General features: G+C 44.1%; 1 protein-coding gene across 3 annotated transcripts in view; it reads right to left on the minus strand.

Annotated features, from left to right (window-relative positions):
* Positions 1-21,590, minus strand: part of SRPK1 (SRSF protein kinase 1) — an 869,057-nt gene that overhangs the window by 278,916 nt on the left and 568,551 nt on the right. For all 3 annotated transcript variants that reach the window (XM_078644338.1, XM_078644339.1, XM_078644340.1), the window contains exon 11: positions 9,968-10,369. In XM_078644338.1, coding sequence (XP_078500464.1) covers positions 9,968-10,369 — 402 coding nt within the window. The remainder of the gene's footprint in view (positions 1-9,967; positions 10,370-21,590) is intronic.

The following is a 21,590-nucleotide window of genomic DNA, read 5'->3' on the forward strand; positions in this document are numbered from 1 at the left end:
AGTAATTAGAGGGAAATTAATCAGTATGAGTGCCTATAGATACAGGAAAAAAAACACAATGGAAGAAGACAGGCGAAAATTACGAGAAAAACTGGAGGATCACTTAGAAAACAAAGTAAAGATGAAGTGGAAAGCCAGTAGCCTTGCAACCCACGAGTATGGAGAGGGTTGCGGAAAACTACTGGCGTGGAAAGCAAAAACTGAACAAACCAGAAATAAAATTGCGAGTATCCAGCTTAGCAACCAGAGTGACTTAACCTCCGATGAATCGATAATAATGAAAGAATTCGAGAATTTCTTCTCAATTTTATATAAAGAAGACTCTAACCTTCTAGAAGAACAAATTGACTTATATTTGGATCCCCTAATACTCCCCAAATTATCGGAAGAAGAAAAAGAGGAGCTAAATGCGGAAATATTAATTGAAGAGGTGAAAGCAGTACTAAAAGGGTTGAAAAGAGGGAAGGCGCCTGGTCCTGATGCTATACCCTATGAACTCTACTCCGCGTTGAGTGATATCCTGGCTCCACCATTAACAAGGCTTTTAAATACAATTTTCAAGGAACAGAGTAAGATTCCTGACTCATGGAATGACGCAACAGTTAGTATCATTTTAAAACCTGTGAAAAATCCCGCTGTCTGTGAATCTTACAGACCTATCTCGTTGCTAAACTGCGACTATAAAATTCTCATGCAGATTATTGCAGGGAGACTGGCGAGGATAATGCCAAATCTAATTCATCTGGACCAAAAGGGCTTTATAAAGGGTAGGCAAATTCATGAAATAACGCATGAACTTTTCCCGCAATAGACTTGGCAATTTGTGAAAAGACCCCCCTTACCATAATCACCTACGATGCGGCAAAAGCATTCGACAGAGTTAACTGGTCCTTTTTAAATAAAGCCATCTCCAAATACAATGCAATGCTTCAGCCACCTGATTAGTGAGATATACAAAAAGCCAGCAGCAAAGATCTTAATCAACGGTGCTCTCACAAATAATATTGACATACAGAGAGGAACGAGGCAGGGTTGCCCCTTGTCACCGTTGCTGTTCAATTTGTACATTGAACCACTGGCGGATACACTCAGGAGCAACGGGTCAATAACTCCTTTCAGATACCGCGATTGGGCCAAAAAGGTGGCGTTATACGCGGACGATCTAATGATCTTTACTGATAACTATCAAAATTCTTCCGCTGCAATTGACAACACAATTGCGGAATTTGGAAAAGTATCGGGATATCTGACAAATGAATCCAAAACAGAATCAATGAGCGGGAACGTACATCAGAATATTCCATATTCGAAGGACAATATAAAGTACCTGGGCATAACGCTGACAAAGGATCTAGAAAAAACAACTCAGATAAATCTTAGTAGAATTACCACTGAAACCAAAAAAATTCTAAAAGTCTGGGATGGGCTACCTTTAAGCTTACTGGGAAGAACGAATCTGATAAAAATGGCAATACTTCCTAAATTTACTTACCTGTTCAATGCCATACCATTGGAATTTAAAAGAGATTCCTTGAAAAAGATCCAGGGAGAACTCGCGAGCTTCATTTGGGCATCAAAAGGGTCAAGAATTGCCTGGCACAAGCTAAGTGATGATATAGCAGAGACAGACCTTCAAGGCTTATGGCAGAGATCATCAGAAAAATGCTGGTCAACCATCAAACCAGCTCGCCTAAAAAGAAATCCCCTACCGACAATACATCGGGCATATTGGACCCCCAAAAGGCAATCCAAATTTAAAGGAACCAGTGTAAAGCACTGCCCCAAATGTGGACTTGAAAAGGCAGACGATTTGCACATGTTCCAAGGTTGCCCCCACCTAGATTCCTTCTGGCAAGAAGTGGGTAAGATGACAAGCCGGGTTATAGGAAGACACGTAGAAGTAAGTACATCTTTAATTATTTTTGGGATTTATACCAAAGCAGAGTTAAGTAAGTTGAAATTGACAAAAAAACAGGAAAATCTGTCGTTTGTACTAATATTACTTGCTAGAAGGGAGATATGTCTAAAGTGGGTTAAACCAGTGCCACCAACATACGGAGATTGGTTAAACTCTATAATAAAAACACATAAATTAGATAGGAAAGGAAAGCCCTCAAAAAAATCAAATTTTTGGGAAATATGGGAAAGCCATGTTGTACTTAATACACAAGGTACTTAAAAAAAAATCCATGTAAACATAACAAATCCTATGATTAAAGCGGTGACAATAATTCAGACAGGAATCATTCCCGTCGAGTAGCCTGGAAGGCTAGCTCTCTCCCTCGTATCCGAAGAATTATTGAATTTGGCAAAGGAGGCAGGAGTGCTAAGCCTGACTTAATTCCAACGAAGGGAAACTCTCCGCTGTCGGACCAGTAAAAATATGAGAGTGAAGGCACAAATTATGGAAGTCACGGCCTCCCGTCACACTCCTTATACAATTTCATCCGCAACATGAGGATATAAAAAAAAAAAAATATCTGGAAACAGTCGGATTGGCCAACGGCAGTGAGTCGAGCGCAGTGCCTAGCCTACGACCAGGCCGTGTCCAACCGCTGTTGTACATGGCCAAACTTCATGCAGAGCAGAATTTGAAAGCCTGTGGTGCGTTGTGCACAAGGTCTGGTTTAGGCCAACCCCTGCAGCATAGGGTCAAAGCTTGAATGCACCTGGGAAGGGAATACACTCACAGATGCTGGGTGTAATACATCAATGAAGCACCAGATATCCACAGAACAACTACAGTCAGTTATGTTGCGGCTAGGATTTGATCTCAACACGCTTGGGGGAAAAAAATAACTTGTGAAATTCAGGTTACAAATTAACCCCTCCCAACCCCTTCCCCCCCAAAAATCATCGAATTACCCAATATATGGTTAGCTATGCAAACCACAAAAAAGCCATGCAAACTGTAACTCACACTCTAAATGTTATTAATCCACCTCTCTTTGAGCCAAGGAGTGGTCCCGCAGGCCTGGAAGCAGGCAATGGTTATTCCGCTGCTTAAGAAGCCTGGTCTCGATTCAGAAGTCCTGGCCAACTACAGGCCTATCTCCCTCCTTCCCGCGTTTACGAAGATCCTGGAGAAGCATGTGCATATGGTTCTTTCTAATTTTTTGGAATCCCATAATGTACTGCACGCTACTCAATCTGGCTTCCACCCCAACTGGAGCACCGAGACGGCGCTCTTGGAGGTGTTTGAAGCCGTAAAGGAGGTACTCGATTCGGGGGGCAAAGCCATGCTTGTCATGTTGGACCTGTCGGCGGCCTTTGACACCGTCCCCGATGAGGGTCTTCTCGCCAGACTCCGTGAGATCGATCTGGGGGGACGGTGCTCAGCTGGTTTAGATCTTTTTTGGCTGGCCGCCGACAAACGGTCTGGGCCTCCTCTAGCTCGGCCGTGATGCCGCCTCTGGGAGTCGGGGTTCCGCAGGGTTCTGTGTTGAGCCCCACTCTTTTTAACATCTTTATGACCCCTTTGGCGGCATTGGCGGAGTCCTTTGGGGCCCAGATCGTATCCTATGCCGATGACACTCAGCTCCTCTTTTCCTGTAAGAGGGGAGAGGATTTTGATGGAGAGAGTATCCGGGAGTGCCTTGGGGTTGTTTTTAAATGGTTCCAGCTGAACAGCTATATAACACAAAAAAGAGTAGAACAGGTCTAAGGGTGGTGTGTTGCTGTACAAGCGACTGAGAAACAGTTGGATCTATGCGTAGGTGAAAGAAGACTGTTAAGTCACTAGGGTTTGGATGTATCCCATCAGCCCACCCATTTGGCGGTATCTCATCATATGGGACAGGATAAATATCCAAAACCTAGCCGGTCCTCTAGTACCGGGATAAAATCATTACTATATACAAATAGTTCCTCAACATAATAGTGTTCTTAATGTGCAGTGCTCAAGTGATGGTGTGGGTTAAAATGACTACTAGGACTAAGAATTTTCAGAAAAAAGTCAAAGTGTCAACAGTATAGAAGCACGCAGGGTAGTGAAAGTTAATACTACCCCGCGGCGCTAGGCAAGATGGTCGACATGTTTCAGCTTGATGGGGAACTACCCCAGCTTTCTTCAGGACCTTTCATGTTTAGTTGCTACTGCAGGTAACTGTGATTAGTGATGTGAGGAACAACAGTGTATGTGCTTGTAAGTCACATATCTACCAGGAACCTTGTTTTGCAATGTTTACTGGAGGAAGACAGGCAAGACTTCTTCCTAAGGAGACAAAAAAGATGACACAACAAAACAGAATCAGGTCACCCTCATACACCCGCATGAATACACAGACAAAGTACAGCTAGACACACCTGCGTAAACAGATTCTGTTCCGCATTATCAAGCCTAATAGCTACATCACACAGAGGCATTTCCTCATGGTGATACTCACCCAGCTTTGTGTGGGTGACGACCCCACCTCACCCGGCAACCGCTCGGGAGAATGAGGCCCCGCTCTACAGTGTAGAAAAAAGGACATAGTAAGTGCGCATCCTCTACCATGCCCAGCCAAATAGCTCTACACATAACCCAACAAACGTGTAATGGAAACCCAAATATCAGGCCACTTGATTGTTTTAATAGAGGTTAACAAAAAAACAAACAACCAGGTACTCCAAGTGTCTTATTGTACACTTATATTTCCAATCGCCGTCGAGGCACTGGAAAGTTTATTTAAATAGCTCCTAATCTACAACCACTAAAGATACTGAATAGATAATACTAATTTATGTGGTGGAAAAACGATACCACTCACAAAGGCATCAAGTTGATGACAAAAAATAAAAAATAAATTATATTAGGTGTAGAAACGAGCTCAGCTGGAAAAACCTAGTCTTAAAGCAAAATCTGGACAATACCAATACACCATCCATTTGAAAGGACCTAATCAGTGCCCCTTTGTTAAAAACATACTGTCTATGATAAGAGGGCAAATCAGGCTGGTTACAAACATGGTGACTGCCAACTGGAGCCCCGTAACCGTGGCTAAGAAACCCTGCAAGTTACCTGTCCGTCGGTACCCCTTGTGTGAATCGAGCGGAAGTGGAGGTGTTTCTCATTGTGTCCACCTTCTTTTTGTAGAGGAGCGACGATAGGTTAATTAGTCACATGGGACTCCTATCATAATACCCTTCATAATCAAGAGCTGTAACTATCCATATTTCATTCTTTTAGGCAGTTACTAATACGAGGGCATAACATGCGAAGAATTTAAAATATGCGCCGCTACGCTTAAACAAGAAGCCGAAGTCGAGTCCTGGCTTATCTGCGCATGTGCACATCGTGAGTCGCCGTACCTTTGCGCATGCGTAGTGATAATATGGCTCTGATGCCGAGAGCACTGTATTCTTTCACAGAGCCCTTATTTTTAAAGAACCACGTTGTGTTCAAAATGATAAGGAAGAAGCAATTCTAGCAGGGAAAATGGGTCTATATAAATGCGTGCATCTAAAATGAGATATTTACTGGTCTCGTGGGTAACATTATCATTATGCACGCATGTCTAGTTTGTGAACACTATTCCCTGTATAGTTATCCATTGGCAGTTCACAGTGCTTGTGTATTGGGAAGACTGCGTATCGAGTATGCTACCAATGACCCTGTCTCAAGAGCAGAGCCCAATTCCTAGAATTGCATATGTCAGGATCACTCTCTATTCGAATACTAGGTGGGACAAATGTCTTTTTATTTATTATAATGGGTTTAACATGGTCTGTTTAGAGTAACCATCACAATTAGGTTGGGTGAGCTTAACTAAAATCCGTTTACATAATCATGACCCGCAACTAAGAAGCTGCTCTAAATACTTAACAAACACAGGTGTGGAGGGTCAAGGGGAATATTCAAAGACCTGACTACTCACTCCCCATATTCCAGATATATAACACAAAAAAGAGTAGAACAGGTCTAAGGGTGGTGTGTTGCTGTACAAGCGACTGAGAAACAGTTGGATCTATGCGTAGGTGAAAGAAGACTGTTAAGTCACTAGGGTTTGGATGTATCCCATCAGCCCACCCATTTGGCGGTATCTCATCATATGGGACAGGATAAATATCCAAAACCTAGCCGGTCCTCTAGTACCGGGATAAAATCATTACTATATACAAATAGTTCCTCAACATAATAGTGTTCTTAATGTGCAGTGCTCAAGTGATGGTGTGGGTTAAAATGACTACTAGGACTAAGGATGTTTTCAGAAAAAAGTCAAAGTGTCAACAGTATAGAAGCACGCAGGGTAGTGAAAGTTAATACTACCCCGCGGCGCTAGGCAAGATGGTCGACATGTTTCAGCTTGATGGGGAACTACCCCAGCTTTCTTCTACTCTTTTTTGTGTTATATATCTGGAATATGGGGAGTGAGTAGTCAGGTCTTTAAATATTCCCCTTGACCCTCCACACCTGTGTTTGTTAAGTATTTAGAGCAGCTTCTTAGTTGCGGGTCATGATTATGTAAACGTATTTTAGTTAAGCTCACCCAACCTAATTGTGATGGTTACTCTAAACAGACCATGTTAAACCCATTATAATAAATAAAAAGACATTTGTCCCACCTAGGATTCGAATAGAGAGTGATCCTGACATATGCAATTCTAGGAATTGGGCTCTGCTCTTGAGACAGGGTCATTGGTAGCATACTCGATACGCAGTCTTCCCAATACACAAGCACTTTGAACTGCCAATGGATAACTATACAGGGAATAGTGTTCACAAACTAGACATGCGTGCATAATGATAATGTTACCCACGAGACCAGTAAATATCTCATTTTAGATGCACGCATTTATATAGACCCATTTTCCCTGCTAGAATTGCTTCTTCCTTATCATTTTGAACACAACGTGGTTCTTTAAAAATAAGGGCTCTGTGAAAGAATACAGTGCTCTCGGCATCAGAGCCATATTATCACTACGCATGCGCAAAGGTACGGCGACTCACGATGTGCGCATGCGCAGATAAGCCAGGACTCTACTTCGGCTTCTTGTTTAAGGGTAGCGGCGCATATTTTAAATGCTCCGCATGTTATGCCCTCGTATTAGTAACTGCCTAAAAGAATGAAATATGGATAGTTACAGCTCTTGATTATGAAGGGTATTATGATAGGAGTCCCATGTGACTAATTAACCTATCGTCGCTCCTCTACAAAAAGAAGGTGGACACAATGAGAAACACCTCCACTTCTGCTCGATTCACACAAGGGGTACCGACGGACAGGTAACTTGCAGGGTTTCTTAGCCACGGTTACGGGGCTCCAGTTGGCAGTCACCATGTTTGTAACCAGCCTGATTTGCCCTCTTATCATAGACAGTATGTTTTTAACAAAGGGGCACTGATTAGGTCCTTTCAAATGGATGGTGTATTGGTATTGTCCAGATTTTGCTTTAAGACTAGGTTTTTCCAGCTGAGCTCGTTTCTACACCTAATATAATTTATTTTTTATTTTTTGTCATCAACTTGATGCCTTTGTGAGTGGTATAGTTTTTCCACCACATAAATTAGTATTATCTATTGAGTATCTTTAGTGGTTGTAGATTAGGAGGTATTTAAATAAACTTTCCAGTGCCTCGACGGCGATTGGAAATATATGTGTACAATAAGACACTTGGAGTACCTGGTTGTTTGTTTTTTTGTTAACCTCTATTAAAACAATCGAGTGGCCTGATATTTGGGTTTCCATTACACGTTTGTTGGGTTATGTGTAGAGCTATTTGGCTGGGCATGGTAGAGGATGCGCACTTACTATGTCCTTTTTTCTACACTGTAGAGCGGGGCCTCATTCTCCCGAGCGGTTGCCGGGTGAGGTGGGGTCGTCACCCACACACAGCTGGGTGAGTATCACCATGAGGAAATGCCTCTGTGTGATGTAGCTATTAGGCTTGATAATGCGGAACAGAATCTGTTTACGCAGGTGTGTCTAGCTGTACTTTGTCTGTGTATTCATGCGGGTGTATGAGGGTGACCTGATTCTGTTTTGTTGTGTCATCTTTTTTGTCTCCTTAGGAAGAAGTCTTGCCTGTCTTCCTCCAGTAAACATTGCAAAACAAGGTTCCTGGTAGATATGTGACTTACAAGCACATACACTGTTGTTCCTCACATCACTAATCATAGTTACCTGCAGTAGCAACTAAACATGAAAGGTCCTAAAGAAAGCTGGGGTAGTTCCCCATCAAGCTGAAACATGTCGACCATCTTGCCTAGCGCCGCGGGGTAGTATTAACTTTCACTACCCTGCGTGCTTCTATACTGTTGACACTTTGACTTTTTTCTGAAAACATCCTTAGTCCTAGTAGTCATTTTAACCCACACCATCACTTGAGCACTGCACATTAAGAACACTATTATGTTGAGGAACTATTTGTATATAGTAATGATTTTATCCCGGTACTAGAGGACCGGCTAGGTTTTGGATATTTATCCTGTCCCATATGATGAGATACCGCCAAATGGGTGGGCTGATGGGATACATCCAAACCCTAGTGACTTAACAGTCTTCTTTCACCTACGCATAGATCCAACTGTTTCTCAGTCGCTTGTACAGCAACACACCACCCTTAGACCTGTTCTACTCTTTTTTGTGTTATATATCTGGAATATGGGGAGTGAGTAGTCAGGTCTTTAAATATTCCCCTTGACCCTCCACACCTGTGTTTGTTAAGTCCAGCTGAACAGCCTCAAGTGCAACTCGGATAAATCCGAGGTACTCTTCTTCGGTTGTCCATCGGACCCGGAATGGCAGGCATGGTGGCCTGTCAACATGTTCCCCCCGACCTGTGCGTCCCAGTTGGCTAAGAACTTGGGGGTCAAGATGGATAAGGGTCTGACGTTAAGATCTCAGATCCTTGGCTTAACGGGAACTTGCTTTGGCGTCCTCAAGATGCTCCGGAAGTTTCTGCCTTTACTTTCGGAGGAGCACAGGAAGGTGACAGTGCAGGCCATGATTGGCTCAAGATTGGACTATTCCACCGTCCTCTATTTGGGCCTGCCGGATTATCTACTGCAGCGGATGCAAGTTGTTCAGAACTCGGCCGCGAGGGCTATTTATGGCCTAAATAGGCGAGCCAGCGCTGCTGGACTTTTGCAGTCGCTCCATTGGCTGCCTATCCGGAAGCGGATAGCTTTTAAGGCCTTGACTCTGGCCTACAAGGCTCTCCACGCTGTGGGTGCAAAGTATCTCCAAAGGAGACTTACCTTTTATCGTCCGGCCCGATCTTTAAGATCTGAATCTCTGCTTCTTGCGGTGGTTCCGCGGGTAAAAAAGGCTCGCATTGGAGGCCGCTCCTTTAGCCTGCTGGCACCACAGCTGTGGAACACTTTGCCCTTGGCGCTGCGGGGGGCCTCTAATTTGCTTACCTTCAGGAAGGGCCTTAAAACCTGGCTTTTTTCCCTTTAGGCGACCTATCTTGAGTCTTTTTTTCTTTTTCTGATCTGTTTTTTATTACTGTGTTGTGTTCATGGCTACAGGTTCTCAATAAAAGCGCCGGGACACTCTTTTCGAGTAGCCGTGCGCTATATAAAACAACATATAACATAACATAACAAATGCAATGCATATGATCTCAAAATATTTGCAAGTAATTAAATCTGTCATAACAAGGGTGCTGTCATAAGCTTTAAATTTCCTGAGTTAGTTTTGACTTGCATGGCTGTTAGTGTTATGGATTGTGGAGCAAACCATAACATGCAAATTTATTTTTTTTCTAACCATACTTGTACTTTTGCCCTTGACATAAATATAAAAACAGATTATATATGCACACATATATGTACAGATAATTACCTGCTGTACTCACTTGAACATTCTACATGTACAGTAAAACATTAAAACAGTTAACATGTTGCCTGCTGCAGAGAACTAAAATCTGAGGATGCTTTATAATGATACTGATTGGAAGCCTCCAACACCAGTCATACTTTGTGCCGCACTGCATCCTGACAGAAAAACAAAATAACATAGCCCAGTGTAGAGTAAAGCATTACCTTTGTTGTCCAAGGAGCCAGTCTCCTCGTCCTCGGAAGGCATCTCCAAACGAATACTCTCTTGCAACTGGCTAATTGCCTCACTTTCATTGAAAGTGGGCCCAATATTGGAGGAAGACTGACATGTGTTATCAAGGGCGCCAGATATTAAGGGTCCACACTTATCATTTTCTGCTTCCTGGGTATCGCCAGTGTATGGGTCATTCATCAAATTGTCCGGCTGATGAGACCGCTGCAAGGCCATCTCATTTGCATTGTGTAAATCCTGGTCCTTGAAATCTGTATCATGAAAATCCACACCCGTGTTTAAGTCTGCCGGAAGTCCATTGAAATTAGACTCAGCTGGGACACCCTCCATGTTGCTGTTCGAGATTTCGTTCCTGAACTGGATGCTTGGCCCTCCTGAGATAAAAAAAAAAGGCAAATTGGTTAGCAATGTAGGAAAAACATTCAGAGGAAGGGAATTACGAATCTTAAGAGAAAGATAGCTATAGAGGATTCAGAATGTAAAGTGAGGAAGAAGAAAAACTATTTTAACCAACTTACTTATTTAGTAGAAAAGAAAAGCAGCCTGGGAAGCTGAGCCCCTGCAAATGACAGAGGGAGGAAAAGACAGTTGGGGGAAGTGTTTCAAATTTTTGCTTTAAATAGATTTTAGGGATAAAAGAATTCACTATGAATAAAACAACCTTGATGTCATTAAGTTTAAGGTTTTATCTACTGGGAATGATTTAGGTTTCTTTGAAAATAAGGACCAGAAATGACCAAGGAGAGATATTCAAGATATCCATGGGAAAAATAACAACGTACTCACCTTTAACATTGGGTTGACAGCATTGGCACTCTGTCAAGATTAGGAAGAATTCCATAAATAGTTATTCTAATAGTATTAGCTCTAGTCCTGCCTCCTTCACAATTACCTGTATTGCATAATGGAATAGAAAAGGCGCTTTTTAAAAAAAATCAAACATTTAGCCTGGAACGGAACGTCAAGAAGGTTGCATTTTGAGGAGCTCCTATTTGGCCCTGTTTTCTGGGGTGTGTTTCTCCATGTGTTAGTTGCAGGGGTCCATCCTTCCAATGACATCGGGCATGCATCCTGGAGGTCTTTACAAAGCCGGAGGGCTATTTTAGCGGACAACAAGATGGTGATGCCCATTGAGGTAGGCCACTGATCCTTGCTGGGGATCTGTAGCTGGGCGTGGTTATCACTACAGAGTGCTGACAGTGTGAACGAGGCGAGGAGTCCCATTGAGGGTATCGCCCAATGCAAAGGTGAAGATTATTCTGAGGTGAAGACTACTGTGGCAGTGAGGAAGAGAAGCTGCTCGAATGGAGTGGTCTTGTGAAGTCAGTAGAGCCAATACTGAGCTAGCCACAGTGAGTCTCAGTCTTTTAGACACAGAGTTGACGCATCAGGGAACATGCTGCAGAATGCCTTCAAAGAAGAAAATAAGGACCGCTAGTTGGAGAAGAGACTTTTTTAACCCGGATTGCAGGCCCAGGGAGAATTACGAGACAGTGCAGCTTGCTCTCTGCTCACTCGGGAGGAGGAACTCGCACAATCACCATTTTCAAGGTAGTACCCGCTGAACCGACAGCAAAGTTTTGGGGCTCAAATGTAGTCTGTAAGCTCCGAAAATCCACACAGCTGATACAGAGCACACAGTGGGAGCCTTGAAACAAAGGAGCATTGCGATTCAACAAAAAGTGAATAAAAGCTGGTGCTGCAAGGACTCAGATGTATGAAGAATGTGCACACACCCCCAACTGAGGCATAATTTGCTACTTCTATCCAGTGTGAATCTTTAACTCCAGCTTATGGGGAGAAAGATGCAATGGTGGATGGTTTCAGGGTCAATGTTTCCCAGAACGAAGTCATGTGGCCTTGATGACACGCAGAGATCTCCAAATTGTCAAGAAAGAGAAGCTCTCTGTGGGTATCCAAGGATTCCATAGGGCCTCTGCCCAACTGTGTTGAAAACGGGGGAGAACTTTCATGGTCTCACAACATGACATGGTTTGAGTTTTTCTGACTGATAAGGAGAAAGAGTCCCTCGTGAGGCAGAATGCTGTCGCTGAGCATGATGGACTGCTACTGGTTACACACTGATTTATTTTTGCGGATGACCTGATGTATCAACTACTTAAGGCATTATTGGGACTCAGTTTCCTTGTTGAATCAAAGGCATATATAAAGTTATAGTTGCTAAATGGAGAGGGATAAAAATATGTTTTCTGCTGCTGCATTCTCTAACCGCATTTTAGGAGCTTACTTCATGGGTATAAAAGACAAAATCAATCATAATCAAGGAATTATTGAAGTGCCAGTGAAAATATAATAGATTTGATCCTAAAAGACAAGTTACTTACATTTGCTAATGCCTTATCTGGTAGAGACATGATCTAGCGGCAGATTCCTTACCTTCAAATATCCCAGGTGTCAGGCTGGATCAGGAAACTTCTACTCAAGCAATACCCTTGCACGCCGATTAAGTGGCACCGGATGGGTCCATGGGACATTATCGGTATCATCTGCGTCGGAATTGACTGCGTCCCTTATATAGGTGCCACATCGGCGCAATGACGTCAGTTACTTTTCATGACTTTCCACGCCATGAAGTGCACGGGCAGTGGTGGGTACAGCATAACTAGGGCTGTGAAAGGGATCAGCCCTTACCCTAAAACCTGTCCACAGTGCAGGGAGGATGAGTGGATCGGTAAGGAATCTGCTACTAAATCAGGTTTCTACCAGATAAGGCGCTACTGAAGGTAAGTAACTTGTCCATGTGACAGAGATGTCTAGCCGCATAATAGTTATCTTAGGATAGATACCAAAGCAATACCATCCCTGGAGGAGGGACTGCAGAAAAGTTTAGACCAGAAATCCTGCAGGACACAGTGGGCAAAAACGTTACTGTCCAGGCAGTAGTGTTTAGTGAAGGTGTGCAGTGACGCACATGTTGCTGCCTAACAGATGTCAAGGACTGGAACACCACGTTGCAACGCTGTGGTCGCAGCCTTAGCTCTGGTGGAATGAGCTCTTAAGCCTTCAGGAGGATGTTTCTTGGCCAGATAATTCCAAAGCAAGAGTAGTTCTGGCTAAAGACAGCTGCACAGATTCTTGTTCCATAAGGTAATCGTGATCTGCACTCACCCTCTAATGGTCAAACTACTCCAAAACCATAAATGCATTACACCTGAAAAAACAGCATTTTTGATGACAATAGGAATCTTGTACAACTTTGTTCTTTTCATCTAGGCATTTAGTGGAGAACTGCTCTATTTTACAAGTTGACTTTCCTATAAACAAATAAATTAAGTAAGTTTATTGGATTAGATATCTGAATTGAGGATGTGGTAACCTATTAATGTACTATTCACTAGAAAGGTGTTGCATATGACACTTTGATGTCGTAGGGTAAATGATGAAAGGTCATTTTTTCAATAAAATTAGCTATTGGGGGATGTATTTCTTTTTAACGGTGGAATTGTGTATTATGTGATACGTGATGCATAGTATTGTTTTTAATTTTGTATTGTATGTGGAGGTGGTTGTATCATGTGTTTTTAGATATGTTTGTAAATGTACATACGTAGATTTTCTTTCAGCCCTGATTAAGTCCTCTGAGGACGAAATGAGTTGGCCAGACTGTTTCTTTGATGTATTGAATAATAAAGAGATTTGTTATGAAACTTCATACCATGGCTCCCATGTTATTTTAATACTGGAGATGAGCACATTAATATTGACACCATTGAACGGGGTCACATCTGGGAGAGCCCGGAGCCCTGCCTGTTTGTCTGGGAAGGTGGGGGCTGGTCGGAGAGCCCAGCAAAAGCGGCGGCCGAGATCGCCACAGGGAACTACAATCCCCAGCGTCCATAGCGGCAGGAAGCCGCTCTGACCCGCGCCAGGAGGCGCAATAAAGCACGCCTACCCCCGGTGGAGCGGGGGTCACATCTGCGAGAGCCCGGAGCCCTGCCTGTTTTTCTGGGAAGGTGGGGGCTGGTCGGAGAGCCCAGCAAAAGCGGCGGCCGAGATCGCCACAGGGAACTACAATCCCCAGCGTCCATAGCGGCAGGAAGCCGCTCTGACCAGCGCCAGGAGGCGCAATAAAGCACGCCTACCCCCGGTGGAGCGGGGGTCACATCTGCGAGAGCCTGGAGCCCTGCCTGTTTGTCTGGGAAGGTGGGGGCTGGTCGGAGAGCCCAGCAAAAGCGGCGGCCGAGATCGCCACAGGGAACTACAATCCCCAGCGTCCATAGCGGCAGGAAGCCGCTCTGACCCGCGCCAGGAGGCGCAATAAAGCACACCTACCCCCGGTGGAGTGGGGGTCACATCTGCGAGAGCCCGGAGCCCTGCCTGTTTGTCTGGGAAGGTGGGGGCTGGTCGGAGAGCCCAGCAAAAGCGGCGGCCGAGATCGCCACAGGGAACTACAATCCCCAGCGTCCATAGCGGCAGGAAGCCGCTCTGACCCGCGCCAGGAGGCGCAATAAAGCACGCCTACCCCCGGTGGAGCGGGAGTCACATCTGCGAGAGCCCGGAGCCCTGCCTGTGAGTCTGGGAAGGTGGGGGCTGGTCGGAGAGCCCAGCAAAAGCGGCGGCCGAGATCGCCACAGGGAACTACAATCCCCAGCGTCCATAGCGGCAGGAAGCCGCTCTGACCCGCGCCAGGAGGTGCAATAAAGCACGCCTACCCCCCGCGTCGCGGGATCGCGTGCGGGTCGGCGCCGGGAGAAGCCCGGGACAAGGGCGGGACCATCTAAGGCCATCATAGGCCAGAGGAGGCCGGGTCGGGCCATCCACCTTGCTCCCGGTCAGATTCCGTGCTAAGAGGAACACTGACTTAAGGTACTTTACCAACTGACTATATTTGATTTTATTCCACGGGGTAACACCAAGGGTCACTGTTGCTCGACTCTTGATATTGTCTGTGTTCTGATTGTTACAAACTGTCACACTATGTCTTGCAAGGGGGTCTCTAGAAAACACTCCTTTGAGGGTGACCTGCTCAGGGGAAGAATGGACTATTATCTTAGTGCTATATTGCCCATTGCTAGTGAATTGGAGAGACTAGAACGATCACCAGTCTTGGACAGTTCACTTATTAAGGGTTCTCCCTCACAGTCTGCTGATTTAGCCCCGGCGATATCACTATTGGAAGAACTTAATCTAATGTGTAAAGCCTCGTATGCCCCTGTGAATATAGAAAATGTGCTAACTTCTGATTCAATCTCCCCCATAGCTATGACTAGTCCTGGTCCCAGTCGTTCTTCCCAACCAACTCAGACCTTACAGACCTTACAGGATACAACTCACCCAATATCATTTTCCCTACCCACCGTCTTTACCCAGGTGTCCTCGGTCAAAAGAAAGAGAGACAAAGTTAACCAAACGGGCAGTCAGGTCAAGAAACAAAAATTAATCCCACACCGGCCAGTACACAATACCCCAAGCACGGATACTTCGGAAGTACCTGTACAGGATTCCCTATTGCCCGCGCTTGAAAATATTATGAAATCTTTTTTATCTCCATTGCTTGATAAAATAACTAGCCTAGGGGATAGGCTCACGGGACTTGAAGAAGCAATAAAGGCTAATTCGCTACCTACAAAAGCCTTGGGAGAACCAGTACAACTACAGCGCCCACCCCCTATAGAATCACCTGTTTCTACTATACAAAACACAAATACCAGTAAACAAATAGCTGCCCCACCTATGAAAACTTTACAAAATTCTAAAGCAGCCATGATACAGCGCTCTAACCTCAGGGTTGGGCACAATAAAGAAACGCCATCTCAAAATAGATTAGTGGCCAGTCACAATACCATCCCACGTAAATCTAATCACCTTCATTTGCCTCCAGAAGCAGCTCCTATTGTGTCCGTCCTTGCAGGTATACCAGAACTCCCAAAGGGGAAACATGAAAAACAGCAGGATCTAAAGAACAAGGTAGTGTTCTGGCTAACCAAAAATAGGCCATTGCCCCCCAATATAGATGGCACTATACTAAGCGTCAGAAGGGTGGGCTGGCTAGGACCTCTTGTAAAAAATACTGTGGGCGATTTGGTCCTTGTAAAATTCAGCAATACATATGTCGTCCCATACCTCAAATCTTGGCAGCCGCAAATAGGCGATGGCCCAATATCCACTTGGAGTTTAAGCGATTTTTACCCTAGATCTTTATATGTCCCGTCGCATCGCTAAGTAACTCAGAGTAACTTCTGGCTAGAAGTGGTCCTGTACTGAATGGCCCCCTTTCTCCTTATTTTTATTTGATTTGTCCATTTTTTCTGTTGTCCAGTGATTAGCTGAATTCCTCTATTGATTTAATCATTTTTTTCAAAATGTTCGTTAATTTCTTGTGAAATGAATTTTTTTGATGTGTTGATGTATATATATGTGTTGCTGCTGCTTTTGTGATTTTATCTTGAAATCGAATAAAGCTAATCAAACAAAAACAAGACACCATTGAACTATGTGTATTTCATGAATGGAGGAGAGCAGAAGCAAAGAGAACAAACTCTACAATACAATTGTAGGATTCTTGAGGCACTCCCGTTTATGTGTTTTTTTCTGTTTCTTGGCCAGAGCGTAGCAGAGGACGGCCCATCACGAGCTAGACCTCTTCTGCACTGCACAATTTTCTTTGATCCAACGTACCCCACTAAGAGTTGGACGTTCCCTCGGACCTCTCCGGAGCGGTCAAGGTAGAACTGCAATGCTCTTTAGGGGTCCCAGGCGGTGGAGTCGCTCCTTCTTTTACAGGGGTGTGGAGGAGCATAGAAAGTGGGCAAGGTGACTGATTGGCCCACGTGGAATGGTGCTACCACTTTCAGTAAGAAAGGGACCCTAGTGTAAAGCACCAACTTATAATGCAAAATGGTCAAGTAAGGAGGCTTGGATTACAGAGCCTGAATTCGCTCACCCTCCTGGCAGAAGTTATTGCCACTAAAAAAGCCATTTTAATGAAAACAAACAGAGGGGGCAGTTGTGCAGATGTTTGAACGGAGAGCACACCAGGAAGGCGAGAACCAAATTAAAGTCCCACTGAGGCATGATGAATTGGGTAGGTGGGAATATATGTGCAAGCCCTTTAGGAAATCTGTTTACAATAGGTAATTTAAATAAAGAGGGTTGGTCTGGCAGACTCAAGAATGCAGACAAGGCTGAAAGGTACCCTTTAAGAGTGCCCAGAGCAGAGCCCTGCTGGACATGGGTCACAATAAAGAGAAGGACTTGAGAGAGTGAAACAGAAAGACTGTCAATAGATCTTTCGATACAGTATTTTACAAATTTCAGCAACGGGCAGGCATACAACGTCTTGGTAGACGGACGCCTTGCTGCCAACAACATATCACAGACTTCGGGAAGAAGGCTGAATGCGGTCAACTGCTGCCGCTCAATTTCAATGCAAGAAGGCGTAGAGTTGACAGGTGGAGGACCCTCCCCTTCTGCTGCCACAGAATATCCTCACCTGATAAGAGGATTGATGCTCAGTAGCAGAAGCTCGGGACACCAGACTCTCTGTGCCCAGTCTGGAGCCACAAGAATAACTTGGGCCCGGTCGCTCCTGATCTTCTTGACCACTCTGGACAGGAGTGATATTGGTGGAAACGCGTACAGGAGGCCTGAGCTCCACTTGAAACTAAAAGCATCGCAAAGCCAGTGCCACATTGGAAACTCCAGCACGCAAAACTTCTGACATTGTGTATTCTCGACGGAAGCGAACAGATCTAACCAAGTGTAAGAAAGGGATGTATGATCGCACATAGCAAATGATTCCAACGCGTGCTTTTACCAAGCGTCAAAAACATCGCAAAGACCATCACACCGGCATTGTTTACAATGCACGGCGTTTCAACACCATTACGGTGTTTCCTATTGCCAAGTACAATACATCGCACACTGCAAGAGTGCACGCCATTACAACGCATATGCGCTCTTCGCAATCGGTGATTGCAGGTGATTGTAAATAAACTAATCTTGTTTTTCTCTTCCCAAGGGCTTACTCAGGTCATCGTATTCATGCATCTCAAGCACATAAAGCTGTTATCCCTTCACATCAATTACGTCACCACAATGTCACTGCGTGCACACAAAGTTCATGTCATTGTATTCATGTCAGGCCCATTACATCAACACGTCACCACAATGTGACTGCACGCAGCCTCTCAAGCCTGCGCATGGCATCTCAAGCATGTCAGGTAAGCGCAGCTCATGCCATCGTATTCATTTAAGGGGTACTGATTACGTCACCACATTACGCAACCATAGTTGTAGCGTTAAAGTAGAGCCCAGCGTTAAGGTAGAGCACATAAAGCTCATGTCATCGTATTCATACATCTCAAGCACATAAAGCTGGTATCCCATCACATCAATTACGTCACCACAATGTCACTGCACACAGCATCTCAGGGTACCGATTACGTCACCACATTACGTAACCAAACGTCATAGTTGTAGCGTTAAAGTAGAGCCCAGCGTTAAGGTAGAGCACCCCAATGTCACACATGTGTGAACACGTCACCACAATGTCACTGCGCATTTCAAGCATGTCAGGTAAACACGAAGGAATAGCACGTGATGTGGAAGACCATGCGATGTAACAGGATGCGTTGTGGAGACTTTCTATGTAAACGTTTCTGCGATGTAAAATGTGCGTGGTAATGCAACCGCGATCTGTGATCATCGGTGTAAAGGGTGTTCGCCGTAAGAAGGTGGCTCTATATATACTGGACCAAAGTAAGGTACAGTGGTTATAGAGTCCCCAGTCTCCAGAGGTATGGCGAAGGTTAAAGTTAGATATAACCTTACTCCCTAAAGTGGTAGTTTGGTCGAGCAGTAAGGCAGTATCAGAGGACAGTGTAAAGCATTTGTTGTACACACTCAGTCAGCAAATGGTCTCACACACTCAAGAACTGAACACTAGGCCAATTGTTTTATATCAAAAGATATAGTAGTTTTATTTTAGAACCAACAAGGTATCAAAATATACTTTTCTCAATATGAGTGACTTTAGGTAATTACTTTGAAAAAGGCAACAGACTTTGAAAGTACAATAGCTACAGTGGTTGCAATACGCAACATAATTTCAAACAATTTAACATTGAGCTCAGTGTGTTTTTCTAGATAAATGCAATTGATTATTTTATAGATTACTTTTCTAACCACAGGACTGGATCCTAGATTCAGTCCCGGGACATGAGCTGTAAACAGTTAGGTAAAAGCGTTTTGGTTACAGTTTCTGATTTTTAAAGAATATAAATGTATTTTCAAAGTTGACACTTCGAAACTTTTTCAGCTGAAATTACCAATGTTATCCTATGGAAGAAAATGTAATTAGCAGGTAATATATGTTCACGTTACTTTTGTACTCCAGTACTGAAATCCTAGGCTCAGCACTGGGACCTCTACCTAAAACAGGTAAGTAATTACGTTTTGGTTGTTGGTACGATTTTTAAGGAATATTTGAAGTTTGCAAAAATCGACACTTAGAAGAAATTTCACAGAAAAACAGTCAATGGTTTAATATGGAAGAAAATTCAAGTTACTGGTAAGTACGGTTAAAATTACTTTTCAGGGTTGGTGCTGGGCTAAAAGATGCAGCACTGAGGTCTCTCCTGATAACAGGTGAGTAAATCGGAATTCGTTGTTTGGCTGATTTTAGGTGAATATTTTAAAGTTCCAAAACTCCACACACAGAACAATTTCCAAGTGAAACCAGTCAATGTTATCCTATGGAAGAAAGGAAAATGCTACTTACCAGCATGCATCTGTTCTTGGCATGTAGGGCTGCTGACATTCATATCTTAGCATAGATCGCTGCCTAGTGTTGGGTCCGGATGTTTGCACCTGGTTGTCCTGGAAGAGTCTTCGAAGTATCACCAGATAGGTGACTCTTCCTCTGGACTACAGTGTGCATGGGCATCCTCTCCATCTTCAGATTGTTTTTCGCCATTGTGGCAAAGATGGAGTATAGAAAAGCAAGAGATGACCATGTAAATGTATGTAGAAAAGATTACTGCAGCTGTGACAGGCACCGGGGAGGAGGGTGGGCGATATGAATGTCAGCAGCCCTACATGCCATGAACAGATGCATACTGGTAAGCAGCATTTTCCATTTGAGGCATGTGGGCTGCTGAATTCATATCTTAGCATAGACTGTATAGCAGTATCTCCTCTAGCGGTGGTCACCTGTACCAGCTGCAGCAGTTTGAAAAAGAGTTTTAAGGACAGCCTGGCCTTCAGCAGCTTGCTTCTTTGCTTGCACGTCCACACAGTAGTGTTTAGTGAAAGTGTGTATGGTAGACCATGTAGCCGGCCTACATATGTCTTCTAGGGGAATATTTCCTAGGAAAGCCATGGATGCCCCCCATTTTGCGCGTTGAGTGGGCTTTTGGGGGGAGGGTTAGAGTGTGCTTAGCCTTTTGATAGCATATTTGAATGCACTTAACTATCCATCTGGCTATTCCTGTTTTTGAAATGGGATTACCCTTATGTTGTGGAGAAAAAGCAACAAATAGTTGATTTGTCTTCCTTAATGGTTTCGTTCTGTCAACATAATATAGCAGAGCCCTTCTTACATCTAGTGTGTGTAGGGCTCTTTCAGCCATTGACTGCGGGTTTTCGAAGAAAACTGGCAATTCTATTGACTGATTGATATAGAAAGTGGATATAACTTTTGGCATAAACTTAGGGTTAGTATGAAGCACTACCTTATTGTGGTGTATTTGCATGAAAGGTTCCTGAATGGTTAGTGCCTGTAGCTCACTCACTCGCCTGAGGGAGGTAATGGCAATCAAAAATGCCACCTTCCATGTTAAGAATAGTAATTCACATGAATGGAGTGATTCGAAAGGTGGCCCCATAAGTCTGGTAAGTACTACGTTTAAATTCCAGACTGGCGAAGGTGGATGTTTTGGAGGGATAATTCTTTTAAGTCCTTCCATAAAAGCTTTGATAGGTGGTATTCTGAACAGGAACACGTGTTGTCTGTTTTGGAGATATGCTGCTATAGCAGCAAGGTGTAGCCATATGGAAGAGTATGCCAGATTGCATCTTTGAAGATGTAACAAGTAACAGATTATGTTTTGGATGGAGGCATCTAATGGATTGATTTGGTTATGATTGCAATAAATTACAAATCTTTTCCATTTAGCTGCTAGCATGCTCTAGTAGTTGGGCGCCTTGCTTCCTTGATAATGTTCATACAGTCTGGAGGCAAGTTAAGATATCCGAACTCTAAGACTTCAGGAGCCAGATCGCTAGGTTCATCTGATTGTGATCTGGGTGCCTGATTTCTCCATGGTTCTGAGTTAATAGCTGTGGCGGCAGGCACAGTCTTTGATGGGGGAACTACTGAGAGTTCTAGGAGCGTCGTGTACCATGGCTGTCTTGCCCATGTGGGAGCAACCAGGATCATTTTGAGTGACTGTTGCCTTAGGTTCCGTGCCACTAATGGAATCAGTGGGGTTGGTGGAACAGCGTACGCAAATCTGCCTGACCAGTTCATCCACATCGCATTGCCTTGTGACAACGGGTGTGGGAACCTGGCGGCAAAGGACTGGCATTTTGAGTTTTCTCTTGTGGCAAACCGATCTATCTCTGGATGCCCCC

The sequence above is a fragment of the Lissotriton helveticus genome, chromosome 5_1 (genome assembly GCF_964261635.1).
Source record: "Lissotriton helveticus chromosome 5_1, aLisHel1.1, whole genome shotgun sequence".
In the NCBI taxonomy this organism is placed as follows: domain Eukaryota; kingdom Metazoa; phylum Chordata; class Amphibia; order Caudata; family Salamandridae; genus Lissotriton; species Lissotriton helveticus.